The sequence below is a fragment of the Sceloporus occidentalis genome, unplaced genomic scaffold, assembly GCF_023333645.1.
Source record: "Sceloporus occidentalis isolate IW3139 unplaced genomic scaffold, rSceOcc1.0.p SCAF_3, whole genome shotgun sequence".
Classification (NCBI taxonomy): Eukaryota; Metazoa; Chordata; class Lepidosauria; order Squamata; family Phrynosomatidae; genus Sceloporus; species Sceloporus occidentalis.
In genome coordinates this window covers 65,576,495-65,594,701 of record NW_028316983.1, presented here as the reverse complement: position 1 = coordinate 65,594,701, position 18,207 = coordinate 65,576,495, and the positions used below count along the sequence as shown (strand labels likewise).

Sequence of the window (18,207 nt, the reverse complement as noted above, 5' to 3'; positions counted from 1 at the left end):
GCCATTGGCTGCCACCCGGGACGTCGAGGCGTCTGGCCAATCCTGAGCCAGGAACCCCGAGCAACGTGAAGCAGCCAAGGAAGGGCGACGAATGGGAAGCCGCGCAGGAGCGTGAGGGGCGGGGCATGGCGAAAGGGGGCGGGGCGAGGAGGCCTCGTGCTTTTGGAGGCGGGAAGGCGGTTTAACCGTCAGCCTCCGGGGCGCGCGCTTTCAGAGAGGGCAGGAAGCCATGGTAAACAGCGGCCCTGAGTATCTGCTCAGTTTGACACCGCTTTACCTGCCCTGGCTCAGTGCTAGGGGATGCTGGGAGTTGTAGTTCATCGTGGCACCAGCGCTCTCACTGACAGAGGAGGCTCAATGTCTCACAAACAACACAGTTCCCAGGGTTCCCTAAGACTGAGCCAGGGCAGTTAAAGCAGTCTCAGACCTTCCTCAAACCCAGGCTTTGAAACCGAGGTTGCGTCCACACTGGAGAAATAGCCCGCTTTGGCCCCGCTTTAACTCTTTGTGTGGCTCAAGGCTGTGGAATTCTGGGAGCTGGAATTTGCTGTGGGGCCCAGAGCCGGCATCCATAGTTTTTTGTGGGTTTTTCAGGCTATGAGTTTGTTCCTGGCGTTTTACCAGCATCTTCAGAGAATGCAGGCATGGAAGAAAGAGAATGGGATGGATAGATAGATATACACTCATCCCTCTGTATTTGCGGCTTTGATATTTACGGATTTGATTAATATGTTCTCTCTAGGAACATCTAGGTCCTCCAGTGCAACTCTATGGTCAACTTTAGCGCAAAGTTGCACCGAAAGACCTAGAGATTCCTAGAGAGGTGTCCTCTCAGGCAAAAAGATGGTGTTTAGTTATTTGTGGTTTTTCCATATTCACTGGGAGTCTTGTGTCCCTAACCCTATGCAGGGAGAAGTGTGTGTGTGTGTGTGTGTATATATATATATATATATATACACACACACACACACACATACTGTTGGTTGAGAGGAAGTGATTTGCATCTTAATCTGTGTGTTGTTCTGTTTCCTGTTGACAGCAAAGAAGAAACTCTTAAACAGTGTTACCTACAAGCCTCGAAGATATATCCCCAGAATGTTTTACCAAGATCCCCAGAATTCCCCAATATTTATTATTATTATTCAGTCAAAATCCCCGGAAAAAAATTAATTAAATTCCCCAGATTCCGGGGAATTCCCAGAGAATTTGGCAACACTGCTCTTAAATAAAGTGTGGCTACCAGTCCTGAGAAACACCAGAATCAAGAGCCAGCAAATGCAAATGAAAGCCACCCAGAGTGAATGGGGGGGGGGGTTCCCAGCAGACAATGGATTGTTAATTAAATAGATACCCCGAGGCCTCGCCATTCAACAAAAGAACAATACACAGATTCTAGTTTTTGGGGCTATGTGGCCATGTTCTAAAATAATTTATTCCTGACAGTTTTGCCAGCATTTGTGGCTGGCATCTTCTATCAACTATGGATGCCGGCCATGAAAAGCCTTTGACTTCACAATACACAGATTGGCGGGTTACAGACCGCCTGTTTAGGGCAGGCTGCACCTGCCCCTTTCCCCGGTGTATCGGGGCCTCAGCGGCTAGACTGGCAGCTGCTGAGGCCCCAATCCGCCGCTTTCCGGGCTGCGGGGAAGCGGCAAAAGGCCGCTTCCCCGCAGCCTGAAAAGGGGCGTCCCTGGGGCTTCAAGCCCCAAGGACACCCTGCGGTGGCGGGGAGGAGGAGAAAGGGTCCGCTTGGCCCCTTTCTCCTTTGGTCCGCTGGGCGCAGCCGTGTGAAGGCTGCGCCCAGCGGACCAAACCAGGAAGGAGCTCCGTTTTGGAGCTCCTTCCTGCTCCACGCTAAGGGCGCACTAAGCGCCCTGGCGCGGAGCGAGGACGTCATGTCCATGCCGCCCCGTATAGAGGCGGTGCAGTCGTGACGTCCTCATGGCGGCGGCCATGTGGAACGGCCGCCGCCATTTTGTGCGCACAGCGCACACTAGGGTTAGGGGGTGCAGAAGCACTGCCACTTTCTTGCCCGTTTGTAATGGGCCATTAACATGTAAATCGCTTCCTCTCAACCAACAGTGTGTATGTATGTGTGTGTGTGTGTGTGTGTGTATATATATATATATATATATGTCAGGAATAAACTCTTCTAGAACATGGCCTCGTAGGCCGAAAAACCCAAGGAAAACTACAAAAATCTCTCAGCCTCAGGGAAAGATCAGTGCTTACAAACCCTGGGTGTATCTGGCTCTAAATGCTGTCCAGAACGATGAGGCAGGGATAGAGGAGAGGCTTAGAGGCACCAGTTCATCCCTGGGAAGGAAATCGCCTCAGCGGTGATTCCTAAACTTTGTCCTCCCAAGTGTTTTGGACTCCAACTCCCAGGTGCCTCAGCCATCTTGGCCAACAGTCAGGAATGCTGGGAGCTGAAGTCCAAAACATCTGGAGCACCAAAGTTTGGCAACCACTGAGTTGCTATGAAAATCCCAGGATAAGACCACTCTCTCAGCCTCAGAGGATGGCAAAGACAAACCCCTGCCTGAAGAAACTTGCCAAGAAAACCTCATGATAGAATTGCCTTAAGGTCGCCATAAATTGGAAATGACTTGAAGCCAAACAACACACACAAACACAAGGCTTCACTCCTGGACAGGCTTACTTGAGATATATCCCATTGAGGCTCATAGACCTGTGTTGTTGTGTGCCTTCAAGTCATTTCCAATTTATGTGGCCCTAAGGTGCATCTGTCACGGGGTTTTCTTGACATGTTTCTTCAGAGGGGATTTGCCATTGCCATCCTCTGAGGCTGAGAAAGTGACTCGCCCAAGGTCACCCAATGAGTTTACTTGGCCAAGCTGGGATTCGAACCCAGAGTCCTAGTCCAACACTTGAACCACTATGCCAGAATGATGAGGCCCTGATGGAAAAGGCTTAGAGGCACCAGTGTGTCCTTTGAAAGGGAATAGTCTGGAGTTATGTGTAATTAAGGTAACACTCTTGGACACGCTTACTTGACATGTAACCCATTGATCTCATTAGGGCTCACATCAGTATACATATTTGTGTTGTTGTGTGTCTTCAAGTCATTTCTGACATATGGCGACCCTAAGGCAAGCCTATAGTAGAGTTTTCTTGACAGGCTTCTTCAGAGGGGGGTTGCCACTGCCTTCTGAGACAGAGAGTGTGACTTGCCCAAAGTCACGCATTGGGTGTCCATGGCTGAGCCAAGATTTGAGCGCTGGCCTTCAGAGTCCAAATCCAACATTCAAACCACTACACCATACTGTCTATAGATATCTGTAGTGATGTTGTATAAGCAGTGAATGGACACCCCTTCTCAGGAAGTCTTTCAACTACCTTGACTACAGAATGTCCCCATCTGTTTGCCAGAGCAATGGTGAGGAAGATAGTTCCCCCCGTTGGGTATGCTTTTAAAATGTTTTCAAGAAATACAACACATTGAATGGAGCTTTTTCTTGTCCTGTTATGAAATGTGCTTCTGACCTTTTGTGTTTACAAGGTATTGTTTTACTGTGAATATTGTTAAATAGCCAAGAGTGGGCAAAGATTGACTGACTGCTGAAAGAAAGAATTAGGAGGCCTCTGAATCCCTGTGCCCCAGTCCAGTCTTTAGATGGATTACTGGCACAACTTTTCATTACTAACATCTGATAATCCTTTTCCTCTTTCGAGTGAGGTTTTTCTTGAAGTAGATTAACTCCATGGCAGCGTGTGGTATGTGGAGAAGGATAGATAATCTTGCCATGCAGGGTGAGGTTCAAGTTGACCAGATGTCCTCACTGCAAAGGAGGACAAAGCACCACAAAATGTAGGATGTTCAAGAAAAATGGAGGATGTGACCAAAAAAAAAAAAAAGCTAAAAACACTCAACCAATTTTGAGTCCCCCCCCCCCTTTTTTTTTAAATCTGCCTTTAACCATCATTCCCAAACTTTGGTCTTCCAGGTTGATGGACCTCAACTCCCACGTCCCAGTCAGCTTGGCCAACAGTCAGGAATTGTGAGAGCTGAAGTCCAAAACATTTGGAGGACTACTGAATTATAAACCACTGGTCTATAACAAATGTAAAAGCATTTATTGCTGTAGCATCCCTTCAAATCACTTCTGACTCATGGTGACCCTAAGGTGACCCTATAATGGGGTTTTCTTGGCAAGATATGTCGGGGGGGGGGATTGCTGTTCTTTTCCTCTGAAACTGAGAGACCGTGACTTGCCAAAGGTTACCCAGTGGCAGAGCAGGAATTTGAACCCTGGTTTCCCAGAATTCTAGTCCAGTACTCATAGAAACAGAGTTAAAAGAGACCTCAAGGGCCATCAGGTTCAACCCCCACCATGCAGGAACTCACAATCAAAACACCCCCAACAGATGGCCATCCAGATCCTTTTTAAAAACCTCCAAATTAAAAAAAAAAAATCAAAGCACAGCACATACGTTCTTCAGCTCTGGCTTGCTGTCATTCATTAACAAAATCCATTTGTGAGGATTCTGGGGCGTTGCTTATAAACAAGTAAGAAAAGCCTGGTGTACCCAGTCACATAGCATAAGGGGGTTCTACTTTAGAGCAAAAGGGGCATGCAGATGTGGCCAAAGGACAATCCTCCATTTGAAGGTGTCCTCTATTTCAAGGGCTGTTGGGTCCAAGTCTGGTTTAAAGATGAAGAAACATAAGAAGGGTCCTTGAAGTTGCCCATGAAGAATTGGCACCTGGACAGCAGAATGGAGAGCAACCAAACATGTCCCCTGGTCACAACTTTCCACAGTAAGGTGAAATGCATTGTATTTCTGTTTACATTATAGTAGTTAGTTCTAAAATTGCATCTCTGCGTATGAATCAGCATATGCATATTTTATGGAAATCTCTCCCCCCCCACCGCATGATTTTCTTCTGTTAAGTGGTATGTAAATGGCCAGCCTATACTATCCCATCTTCTACCTATGGCTTACCTTTACACAATCCGTAGTTCCTCTTCTTGAGTTGTCAGATCTGATCATTGTAACACATGCCTCACTTACATCTTAGTTAGGTTACTGTTATGCATTCTACATGGGGCTGCCTTTGAAGAGTGTTTGGAAATTACAACTTGTCCAAAGAGCTGCAACCAAATCCTAGCTACAAGGAAGTACACAACTCCCTCCCTCTGACTGCTGGTCCATTTCTGGGCCCAATTCAAAGTGCTGGTTATAACCTTTAAAGCCCTTCATAGCTCATGTTCAGGGTATTTAAAGGACCGTATTCTCCCTTAAGAAATGATCTGTGCTAAGAGATCTGCTGGGGAGGTTTGTCTCTCTGTCCCACCATTCTCTTGGGTACTTCTGGTGGGAATACAGGAGAGGGCCTTTTCAGAGGCTGCTCCCAGGCTCTGTAACTCCCTTTTCAGAGATGTTAGAAGTTAGGGCACCCACCCACACACTTCTTTTTACAGCAAGCAAAAACTTTTATTCCAACAGGCGAATGGCATCATGGGAGAGGGGCAGACTGAACTGGTTGGCGCTGCAGAGGAGGGATGACACCCAATTAGACCCTCCCCTCCTGCTTTGGTGCAGAAGAGGTGAGCGTGCACCCTCCCTGGCTGTTCCATCACAGGGCTTTCTCCTTGAGAAGGAAACCCTGAGACAGAGCAGCAGCCCAGACAGGCCAAGTGAGGGGTGACACAGTGGCTGAGGAGGAGAGGCAAGGGGTGGGGGCCACTGGAGGGGGGCAGGCAGCAGGGGGGCAAGTGAGCAAATTAGCTAGAGTGTGTGGTGCCACTGTGACAGGCATTTGGTAAATGATGATATGATAGAAGGCCCATCTAACACAATGCGCTGTATATTTTATTAACATTACTGTGCTGATGTGTGTGTGTGAAAGCGTGATATGTTTTAACCTTTAATTTTTTCTGATGGTTTAATTGTGTTTTGTATTTTGTGGATTTTTAACAATTTTTTTTAAATTGTAAGATGCTTTGAATCCCAATCTGGAAAAAAGGCAGGAAAGAAATAAATATAATAAATATGACAATGATGATAATAATAGTGTAATTCTCAACAGAACCTGGTACCAGAAGTGAATGCAGCTGGAAATAAAACACCTACGGAGAACTTTATGGAGAGGTAAGCGGATTCAGGGACACCTAATATCTCAGCCCTATTCTCCTTTTGCTCCTTGGATCAGAAACAACTCCCTACTTTATATGAAGCTGGGAGAGACCAAAAATTAAGAAATGTATCTGCTACTGTCATATCTAATCTGATCCTATTGTTATCATGTTCAGAACATTAGGCTTGCTTCTGGGGTCCCTTCTTCCTGCTCCTGCTGAGTAGAATGGAACCTCAAGAGATCACCTATCCTATCTGCCACCATCCATTGATTAGAATCCCCCTCCCCCCTTTTACCACTGTAATTGGACGTTGCTGGGATTTCACTGACACGTCCCATCTCTGATGCTACAGAAACATTTCTTTCCTCCCCCAACCCTGGTGAAGGGATTAGACCAAGCAAATGGATGTGAAAGAGGAGTGTAAGAGATAAAGTACTCTAGGGGCCCATTCCCATTACGATAACCTCCGAATCTTGAATCGGGGTATATGCCCCTTGTTCCCACTGGAAATTGATTCTGATCCTCATTGGATTGATTCCAGTGGGGAAAAAGCGGAGCAAACTTTAAAAAACGGGGTATCCTGACACTACTTTTTTGCACGTTTTTTGCCACGTAATTGACTGACACGATTCCAGCAGGTGGGAATGCCAGATCAGAATTGATGGTGACAAATGATAGAGGGCTGTCACCATCCCTCCCCACTAGAGACACCCCCAGTGCTGTTTTTTTTAAAAAAAAATATTGAAAAATCTCTCTATTGCTGAAGCAGCCACTTGCAAAGTGGTTGCTTTAGCAATCTAGAGATTTTGCAATAAGTTTTTTTTAAAAGAAAAGGGGGGTTCCATCCACCTCCTCCTCCCGGGTCCCTTGGCCTTGCCTCCATCTCATCTTGTCATCATCTTCCTCCTTTTTTTCACCGTAGAATGGCCCTCCTGCAGGGCTGAGGGAGTGTGTCTTGCCCAGGGTCACCATCCAGTGGGTTTCCATGGCAGAGGCTGATGCAAGGGCGAGGAGGAAGGCGAGGCCCCTGGAGAGCGCTGAAAGGGGTGGCAGAGGCAGCGGCGGCCCCATGGGTTGGGTCCTGGATGGGATCGGCATGAAAGGAGGCCAAAGAGGCTGCTGGGGGCCAGCCTGATGACCCCACTACCAGCTCGTGGCAACCCTCCTTCGGAGGCTGGCCTGGCTGCCCTCCCCTGAGCCCCGGTGGAGGCTGGCCTGGCTCCCCTCGCCTCCTCTCCATGGGAAGTAACCTGGGAAAGAGCTGCCTGGGAGAGAGCCAGCGACAGGGCAGGAGAAGGCCTTGTCTTGCTCACTCAGCCTGAAAACCCACCACGTGGCTTCGGGTGAGTCACGCTCTCTCAGCCTCAGAGGAATGGCACAGAGCCAAACCTCCCAATTTGGTTGCACCTGGGGATGAGGCCAGGCGGATGGGAGTCTGGCTGAGGCTGGCCATGCTCGCCAGGAACCCCCGGCCTCGTCGCTCGGCTCCCAAGACACACTCTCCCAGTGCCACAGACTGGCCTCCACCTCATCCCCCCTCCTCAGTGGAGACAACAACATTCGAACCCCAAATCGGAGCAAGGGCAAATCAGGATGCGAATTAAACCATAAATGGGAATGGGCCCTAGGTAAGAAATCACCATAGTAAAAGGCTATCTCTTTACTTGAAGAATTGTCTTTCCTTCTGGCACAAGATTAAAAGTTACAGCTTATAGACATACCTAAATCATTTCAGCCAAGCCAAGAAAAGTAATAAAAGCCCTTGACACAGCTAGCTAATCCATTCTCCTATTTTACTCACCGATCAGATGGTATTTGTAATCTTTGATGTTTATGGGATAGCCAGGAATCTAGGCTCCTTTGTCCAGTCTCCTCCAGCTTCCCCAAGGGGACAGGAGCCCCTGCTCCAATCTCTCTTTTTCAGAGAGTCAGAGTCTTTAGAGTCAGACTTGTGGTCCTTTCTCACGCTTTCTATAACTTCTGCTGAGAAGGATCTTGAAGGATGGTGCTTCTGCCAACTGGTCATTTCATAGGCAATTATTCTCTGTCATCTCTGTGATGCTGAGCCCCCATTAAAATGTAATTTAACTTCTTCACAACATTTAATGCTTTGTTTTCTGGGAAGAAGGTTCAGATAATGAGAAGACTCACATTATCACAGCTTGTATCTTGAAGCCTTATACAATTTATTTCTAGAGTAACTTTGTTATTCTTAGGAAGTAGTAGCCATGATATGTTTCATCATCCCATTAAGTTCCATTTTTCATACATATGGCAGAAATAGTTACTATGTTATATCATATTTCTTAGTTTGAAAATTATTGTTGCTATTACTATATAATTGTACAAAATGTAGATTTTAAAAACGTTAGAAGTAGCACATTCTCAGTTTGAATTCTGATGCTTCTGTGCCTTGTGGATTTTTTATAATAAAAGCTGTGCAGTTATGAAAAGTATTATATGGCATATAACCCCATTATGAACAACATGTCCTGTTCAACATTTTATCCAGTGTACAGATGAAGTACTCCAAATTTTATTGCCCTACAAGTCTAGATTGAAGATTATGGTTCTTTTCACCCATCTTTGTGTTATCATTATAGAATTACTTTCCTTCAGGCATATCAGACTTACGCATTCTTAGTATTTAAGATGTTGGTTAAAACTTATTTCATAGAGCTTTGGGACAGTGACAGAGATTGCAATAGTGTGCCTGTTTAGGAAGTGAAGACTGCAATCCTATCCACATTTGCCTGGCATTTTCCTTTTAGTAGATATACATAGGAATGTGTTGTAAGTTGCTTTTAAACACACTTTGACTTTTTTTTTCCCTCAGTAGATACTGTTAAGCTTGCACTGCAGATAGTTTAAAAAAATTTTTTGCTGTGGATTCTTACATTTAAGTGCATCTTCTGATTCAAACGTTTCTGAATTGCAACTCCCCCCCCCCAAATGTTTATAAATTCAATTATATCTGCAAAAATGAACACTAACCCATGAAACATGGCACAATAAATGTGGTTTAAGATGCCACAAGACTCTTCATGGTTATTATTACAACAGACTGATGTCATACCTGTATTACTGCTTTGTGTAAGCTGTTCTGGTAACCTTTTTTTTGTGTGTGTGACTGGAGTGAGCTAAGAATACTTCAAGTAAATTCCCTTCTGGAAGTTATTTATTTAAAAAAAACAGTTTAAATATCATGGTATATACAGTCAATAAACAATCTAAATCCACATCACTGCCTGAAACTAATTTTCAAGTTACAACAACTGAGATCTTAGCCTGAGTACAAAAACACAAAAACACAAGTTTGTCACAAGAAGAGTTGATCAAAGAAAAACCTTTGAATTTCATCTGATCAGACTCTCCAAAAATCATATGGCATGTTGGTGGAATAACACTACCCAAAAGTATTTAATTACTGTTATTTACTTATGGTTGTTTAACGTGAGAGCATGTTCTGACTGAAAAGGTTAAAAAATGAGGGGGGGATTAGTAAAAAAAACATGAATAGCAAAAGCAAAACCTTTTTAATAATGAGAACTGGATAGGGATAGTAATCATAAAGATCTGCATGCTTTCTCCATGCTTCTGTGGAGTGCATGAAGTTGGAAGGAGGAGAATTTTCACCTCTTCAAACTTGCAGTTTTCAACATGGTGTCCAATTATATTACATGTCATCAGATTTGCTTATATGTATGACCTTACTCATAAGGAGTATGGAAAAAGGAGATAGAAATAAACTAAGAACCATGAATGCAATAGTGCACCAGCTAGTGCGCAAAGATAAGGAAAATTACTACAATGACAATGAGAAATAGAAAACAACAACAAAAAAGGAAGAACAACAGACCTTTTCCACAAGATTCAAGCAATCAAGGGAAAGTTCAAACCAAGGACCGGGACTCTCTATGACAATAAAAATAACATAATTCAAGACAAGAAAGGAATAAAAAGATGATGGATGCAATGCCCAGAAGAGTTATATAAAAGAGATGACAACATGAAGGACATATGGAATGAAGAGCCATATGAAGATGAACCTTACATTCTAAAAACTGAGGCGGAAGCGGCAATAAAGGAAATGGCAAAAAACCAAGACTCCAGGAATAGATTATATTGCAATGTAACTGTTGCAATCCACACTGACAGAGTCAACTCTCATGCTAACCATTGCATGTCAACAGATGTGGAAAACAAAATGATGGCCAACAGATTGGAAGCGATCAGTTTACATCCCCATCTACAAAAAAGGAGACACAAGAGACTGCAGCAACTATAAAACCATAGCACTAATCTCCCGTGTGAGCAAAATCATGCTCAAAATTCTGCAACATAGGCTCCAACCATACATGGAGAGAGAAATCCCAGAGGTCCAAGCAGGGATCAGGAAAGGAAGAGGCACTAGGAATCACATTGCAAATATACGATGGCTAATGGAGCATAGCAGGGAATTCCAAAAGAAAATCAGCATGTGCTTTATAAACTATAGCAAAGCCTTTGGCTGCATAGATCATGAAAGGCTATGGGATGCCCTTAAAGACATGGAAGTGCCAACACATCTGATAGTCCTAATGAGAATTCTGTACTCAGGACAAGAGGCTTCTGTCAGGACAGAACATGGAGAAACATAATGGTTCCCAACTAGCAAAGGAGTCAGACAAGGCTGCATCCTATTACCCTACCTATTCAACTTATATGCAGGATATATTGTAAGAAAAGCAGGCTTGGACATGGAAGAGGGAGGAGTGAAAATAGGATGAAGAAATAGCAACAATCTGAGATATGCTGATGACACCATAATAATAGCAGAGAACCTCACAGAACAACTACTAAGGAAGATCAAATTAGAAAGTGCAAGGGCAGGCTTACTGTTGAACAAAAAGAAAACAAAAATAATGACCACAGAGAATTTACACACATTCAAACTAGACAATGAGGAAATAGAAATAGTAAAAAAGTTCTCATATCTGGGCCCAAATATTGATCAAAATGAGTACTGCAGCCAGGAAATCAGAAGAAGATTAAGAATGGGGAGGGCGGCTGTGAAAGAACTAGAAAAGATCCTAAAATGCAAAGATTTACAACTCAGCACAAAAGTCAGAATCATATAAGCCACTGTATTCCCTATTACCATGTATGGATGTGACAGCTGAACAGTCAAGAAAGAAGATAGGAGGAAAATCAAGTCATTTGAGATGTGGTCCTGGAGAAGACTGCTGAGGGTCCCATGGACAGCCAAAAGAACAAAAAAATGGGTCCTAGAGCAGATCAAACCAGAAATATCCCTAGAAGCCAAAATGACAAGACTTAGACTGTCATACTTTTGACATATCATGAGAAGGCATGAATTGTTGGAAAAGACAATAATGCTAGGAAAGGTAAAGGGAAGGCCACATGCTAGATGGATGGACTTTATTAAAGAGACCATGAATATGAGTTTGCAGGAGCTGGGCAGAGCAGAAGAGGACAGGGGGGCCTGGAGATGTCTCATCCATAGGGTTGCCATGGGTCGAGATTGAGGGGAAGGCAGTTAATAACAACAAATGACTTTACAGCTCATGAAGAATGAGGCTGGTATGCATTGCAGATGCCGCCAATCTGCATTGATTTGTGGCAAAAAACCTCATTTACAATTTAGGTTGATTAGGTGCCCTGAGTTTCATTATATATAGCTCAAAACTTTTTTTTAAGACGTTCATTATCCTTTTCTTCTTCACAGAGAGTGTATAAGAAGTACTCAGGATGCATCACTGTTTAGAGGAGAGAAACTGGTAGGAGAGGACTAGGAATCAAAAGAACCAGATCGAAAATGGTGAGAAGAAATGTGAAACATGGATTTTACCTTTAACAGCAATTAGTATCCATAGAAAACAGAGAAAGTGTATACACATAGATCAATACTGATTCTGAAGTGCCTCCAGAAAGATAGGTGTCTGATTTAAAGCAGTGATGTATGAATTTCTTTTTGACACCTATGTTTTTGACAGCACATTCGATCAGACAGTTGGAAGGGACCACAAAGCTCATCTAGTCTAACCCCAGTCTAAACTACATTTAACTCAAAGTGTGGTTTGTCTCTTAGTGACAGTAGTTATGAATATATATCAATACTATCAATGGCCTGTTACAGACTGCCAAAATAAAGCTGCTTCAGGTCTCTTTGGAGGTATGCTATTTAAATGATACATGGGTCCTAAGAGTCCGGAGGTCGCACCAAAGCCACACGCCATTCCTAAGCACTGGAGTGCAGCTTTGGTGCAGCTTCCAGATTCTTAGGATGCATGCATCATTTAAACAGCATACCTCCAAAGAGACCCGAAGCAGCTTTATTTTGGCTGTCTGTAACAGGCCAATGAATACTATCAAAATTCATACACATGCACAATTTTTCAGGAGCTATTCATCCCTTGTGAAAGTGAGGTGAGTCAACTTGCTTTTAAGAGTGGGTGAATTTCCATAAAGCATTTTGGCAGGTTACTTACTCTGTGTGTATGTACACACACACATGCATGTATGTGTGCAGGCACCTTCAAGTCACCTGTTGACTTAGGGTGACCCCATGAATTTCATAGGTTTTCTTAGGAAAGGAATACTTAGAGATGGTTTTACCAGTTCATTCCTCTGAAATATAGCCTACAGCACCTGGTATTTGTTGGCAAACTCCCATCCAAGTGCTAACCAGGGCTGACCCAGCTTAGCTTGTTCAGGCTCAGATGTGATTTGGTTCTCTAGGCTGTTTCGGATGGTCTTACTTACCTTACCTACTAGATAAAAGTGATTAAGTGGGAGGTGGTTCTTTTCTCTTTCCCCTTTAAAGACAACCAGACAAACAGTTGTGACCATTCCTACAATATGTTTTGGTTCTTAACAATGTTTTGTTCAGCAGATGCATTCAGATTCAGCAAATGTGTTCTTAGGCTGTAAGTGGTAGAATTCATAGTTGTTCATACAGTGATGATATCTTTTTTCAAAAAAATAGAAAAGTAAGGATTTGCGCTCAACTACCAGCATGATGTTGTTGTTGTGAATAGGACAACACCTCTGGACATGAGGCCCTGCTCAGCCAAAGAACCCTATTGAGTGACTTTGGGCAAGTAACTTTCTTTCAGCCTCAAAAGAAGGGAAAAGCAAACTCCCTCTGAACAGATTTTGCCAAGAAAATCCCATCTTAGGGTCACCATAAGTTGGAAACTACTTGAAGGCACGCAACAGTAACTTATAATAGTGGATTACATTTCAGCCTAGATCATGAATAAATAAATGAATAAATGAATGCTATTATTGGCGGGGTACACATCACCAGAAAGAGGTGCGTCCCCGGCACCTCTCTGCTCTGCAGGAGCACCACAGCAACCAAACTAAACCTGGAAGCTGCTTCTTTTTGCGGTGTACTTCCACTGCCCCAAAGTGCCAGTGACGGCATGGAGACATCGCAGCTGCACTGCCCTGTTTAGAGGCGGCGCAGCTGCAACGTCACCATTACACGCCACATCTGGTGGGCGCGCTGCAGCTGCGGCGCCCTCATCACATGCAAGGGTTGGGCGCTCCACCTGTCAGGCAACCCTCGCATGTGACGAGGGCACCTCAAAGGCTTGTCTGATCGGGCCATTGCTACCCATATAAATTACTTCTAAAAAAGCAGTTTGTTTCATAATTATATTTACTCAGCAAAAGCAATACACAGTATGTTATTAATAGTGAATTTTGTTTTTTATTATTTATAATATAAAGAAAATGCTGAGGCACTGCTATACAATAGCAATAGTATTTGCAGGTCTTGGAAGTGTGGTTTCAAATCCGAGGGGATTTGTTGTTTGTTATATATGCTCTATTAAAATTGAATATAAGCTTACAGTGGTCACCACTAGGAGTCAATAGAATTCTGCCACCAACAGAAGGTGGGTACCTTTCTCTGTTTCTATTCCTTGTACTGTTCTCCTTTTTCTACAAACTAAACAGAAAATTTGAGGAACCTATGTATTCAGATAAAGCCTGAAAGTGAAGGAAAAGAAACCAACTCTCTGCTGTTTTTTCCCAGCATTGAAAACAGAAACTAGAATTTAAGATCAACAAAAGATATGACTCATACTATTGCAATGGGGTAATTTTGTGTGTTTGTTCTAAGTTTTACAGTGAAAGCAAGAACTTCACTCTAATAAATAATAACCATCTTCTATTGGCCCTAGCTGACCCATCTTTATTTCCAGATCAGTAAACGGTAACACAGTTGGCAGTGATGCTTTAAAGCAATTTGGAAACTACCTAGGCTTACAAAATTATATGCTGAGAACAATCCAAACTTTGACCCCACTCCTTCTGTGAAACTGTGCTTCAGCATTTCAGCAACTTCATAAAACACAGTGCAACAGATGTAGATCCTGTTTCAACAATCTTGGCGGCTCTTTTGGATACTTATGGTAAAAATAAAATAAAATAAAGATCAGATTGCATTCTTTATCACATGGCTCAGAAAGGCTTTTAAAAGCATTCAGGTGCAGTAAGTTACTGGCCTGCTTTTTAGAAAATATTGTTGAATAATCTGGGTCAGATTCCTGTATTAGTGCAGTGAGAGTCCCCACATCATTATTGTTTTGAGCAGTGGTTTTCAACATTTGGTGTTCTAGATATTTTGAATATTAAGTCCTAAAAAGCCCAATCAAGATGATCACTGGTTAGGGATATGGCAAGTTGAAGTCCAAAACATCTGAAGGGTCAAAAGTTGAGAACTACTGCACAGGTTAATTCTGTTAAGCCTGCATCTTTGATCTCAATTGCAAATGAAAAAAACTTTGATATAAAAAAAAATCTTTTTAGAATTGTTGCTTTTATATTTCTAGCTGTATATCTCTAATAGTATTTTAAACAATTTTGATAATTTGTTCTAGTGGGAAAATGCCTAATATGCATATATAATAAATAATAGACATCTATTTAGCTGCCCATCTTTTTTCCAGATCACTCAACAGCAACACAGTTGACAATGATGCTTCAAAACAATTTGGAAACTACCTCAGTTTACAAAAGTATATGCTGAGAGTAATGCACACCTGTTCCACTCCTTCTATGAAACTATGCTTAAACATCCTTTGCTTAGAGATTGTATTCCATCAATACATCAGTACATTTTGAAATCCATAAATGTTCATTGTAAAATAAATTAGTGTCAGATGTACTACTATATTCCTTTTGTTTACTGAGATTAACAGTGCTAGCTCTTTAAAAACATGTTTTTCAGCAAACCATATTTTTAGCAGTTTTATTCCCATGTAAATTTGCATAGGTCTGCAAATGTAGTGAAATGTAGTAGAACAGAGTTATTTTTTGGTGGGAAGATACTGCATCTGTTTGTGAGACTACTCATACAGTTTTCCATCAAGTTTGTGTTATGATCGTATAATTTTTAAGCTCCCTTGTTCGTGCCTCATTAGCATTGTTTCCTGTCTTGTTCTAGTAATTCATTATTTTCATCTCTTATTCTAAAGTGTATATACTACTTAGCTCTGGAAGCACCTTCCATGTCTTGCACTACTGATTCAGCATTCTTTTTCTTTCAGAATGTTATTCAAGAAAAAGTGTTCCTTTTGTGTGCAGGTGGTTTCTGTGGCATAACACCAAAAGGAGGATCTGTTCTGGCTGGTGTGTATATGATTCTGATGACAAATATGTATCTTATCTTTGAGATTGGGCACCTAAACGCATCCTTATTGGTATTGCAGAAGTTCGAGGCAGGACAGTTTGCTAGCATAATTTGGAATATTCCATATTACTATTATGTAGCAATTGCCTTAGCCTTTATATCGTATCCAATATGTATATACTTTCTCTATTCTATCCGGAAGCGAGACACAGTGGGACTATTTATTTACCTTACATGGATAGTCTTTTATGATGTAGCCAACTGCGTCATTGTAGTGTTGACTAGCAGGGCTGCAAAGAGAGCTAATTTTTCCATCAGTCCTTTGGAATGGTTTGGATTGGCCACTAGGATCCCCCTCGACTGCGTTTGGCTTTCTTTTATTGTAGCTTATGCTATGATGATTATTGAAGGCAGAAGAACAGGGCGGATGTCACTGAGGACAAGGAGGGCATCAAAACATGTGACAGAACCTCCCAAGTTTAGATTGGGCGTCAATACTAGGAGAATCCAATGAGAGTGGTCAGATTATCTTTTTGTGCATTTTCTGGACACTGTACCTGTACAACTTGGGAGACACAAAGAAATGTATAACCCATCAACCATGTATTGCCATGAACTGTTTGCCTGATTAGCCTCTTTGATATTTCTGCATCCTGGAACTGCAGAAACAGGGATTGTCAAGTACATGGCAAGACACAGTACACAGCTAGTTGGAATTGTTTGTTTCATGAGCTCAAACTGAAAGACTAATGTGTGCATTTTTGAATGCTAAGTGTTCTGTTAAGTGGTTTAACTAGTTTTTTTTAATTACCTTATCAAATTGACCTGATGATATTAATAGATGTAATTTTCTGTCCATTGTATTTGGGGTTATTTTATCTCAGGTTCCTGTTTTACATCATTGAATGTGGTGAAATGAGAATAGTGACCCTACAATATGGGGGCAGGATGATGGTTCTGTTTCTAGCCAATAATCACAATTATGTACCCTTGGAAATCTGGATTATATATTGTGGTGGAGAAATGTCGAGCCTCCAATAATGTATAAAGCATTGGGAGATATGTATCTATGCATGTATGTATTAAATAATACAGTGGGAATCTTTCATTGGTAGATGGTAAAGTTCTCTTTCTTGGATCAGACATATTCCCACATGGTTGCTTAATAATGTGTCTGCAGGACTGGAGAATTTGCAGAGGCGAAGTAACTATTAAGAAAGAGATACATATTTAACACTTTCCTGCCATCTGCTTTTCCCCCATCAGGTTTCAGGTCTGAAATAAAACTTATTCAAGGGGATATTTGGAGGGAATGGCTAAGCATACACAGCCTCACACTCTTCACATCTTCCCTGGAAATGTCAGTCCTCCATTACTGTGTTAAGCAAATTCAAGAATGGGAAGAGAATCCATGTTTACAAGCATAACCTATAGTGGTAGCCTCACATTCAATTTTCTATCAATGCAAAGTGTATTTAATTGCACCACAGCTGTATGACATTTTAGACTAGATTGTGTTGAGATCTGTTCTGCACATACAGTGCGCACACACCATATGTGGGTGCACTATACATGACTTCCAGCATAAGTGGAAGCCGCGCAGGGAGGAAAACAATGGGACGCAAACATACATGGATTTTCCCTTTCACGGGAGGATCTGGAACGGCTCTCCTGCGTAAGGGTAGGGCGCACTGTACATGATTCTACGATATTCCTAATATTTATAAGCATAAGCATTGGTTTGTAAAATTCAGATATTCTCCTACTATTCAGTGCTGAGTACTGGAATCCTCCTGAATTCTGACTTGGGATCTACCTAAAGTGCAAACGTAGTGAAAATTAAATAAACATCAAGGTCCTAAACCAGAAAATTTAAGACATCCATATTTATTGTAACATGAATTTGCATCATCATCATCATAGAATCATTATTTCAATCCCACCTTTTCCCCCACATTGGGACTTACAATGATGAAAAAATATTGTTAAAAATCCACAAAATACAGTGTGCCTGCGTCATATGCGAGCATGCTTTATGCGGTTTTCAGCATATGCTGAAAGCTGCACGGGGAGGAAGGGGCAGCATGTCCCATAGAGAGTAATGGGGAGCACGCCCGTGGTGCATGCGCGCTGTCATGTGCATGAGCCCCATTCATTTAAATGGGGCTCAAGCATGCGTGGAATTTGCTTTATGTGAGGTAGTCCGGAATGGATCCCCCACATAAAGCAAAGGCGCACTATACAAATGTTAAAATACAATTAGTTATTTTACTTGGCACATTCGTTTTAAAAGTAGATTCGCACTTCTCTTTATTCCTAGGGAAAAAATAGCAATAGCAATGTGTGCAAGCCTTGACGAAATGACCTTAAAATCACTGATAGCCTTGAAGTCAGAATAATTACAATTCAGATATCTATAGCAAGAAAAAGTCTTTTGTGCAAACGGTGTTTTCT

General features: G+C 42.4%; 1 protein-coding gene across 4 annotated transcripts; it reads left to right on the top strand.

The window, feature by feature from the left end:
* Positions 1 to 175: 175 nt before the first annotated feature.
* On the top strand, positions 176 to 17,708 carry LOC149316085 (transmembrane protein 217-like). 4 transcript variants are annotated; one of them, XM_089514773.1, is made up of 6 exons: positions 176 to 232; positions 4,654 to 4,791; positions 5,476 to 5,576; positions 6,059 to 6,120; positions 11,836 to 11,928; positions 15,671 to 17,708. In XM_089514773.1, exons 5-6 carry the CDS (start codon positions 11,926 to 11,928, stop codon positions 16,265 to 16,267), a joined length of 600 nt encoding a protein of 199 aa, XP_089370899.1. In that variant the 5' UTR covers positions 176 to 232; positions 4,654 to 4,791; positions 5,476 to 5,576; positions 6,059 to 6,120; positions 11,836 to 11,925; the 3' UTR covers positions 16,268 to 17,708. The 4 variants fall into 4 exon arrangements, with proteins under 4 accessions (XP_089370899.1, XP_089370896.1, XP_089370897.1 ...); XM_089514770.1 differs by lacking the exon at positions 5,476 to 5,576; XM_089514771.1 differs by lacking the exons at positions 176 to 232; positions 5,476 to 5,576 and adding an exon at positions 2,596 to 3,403.
* The last annotated feature ends 499 nt before the right edge of the window (positions 17,709 to 18,207 follow it).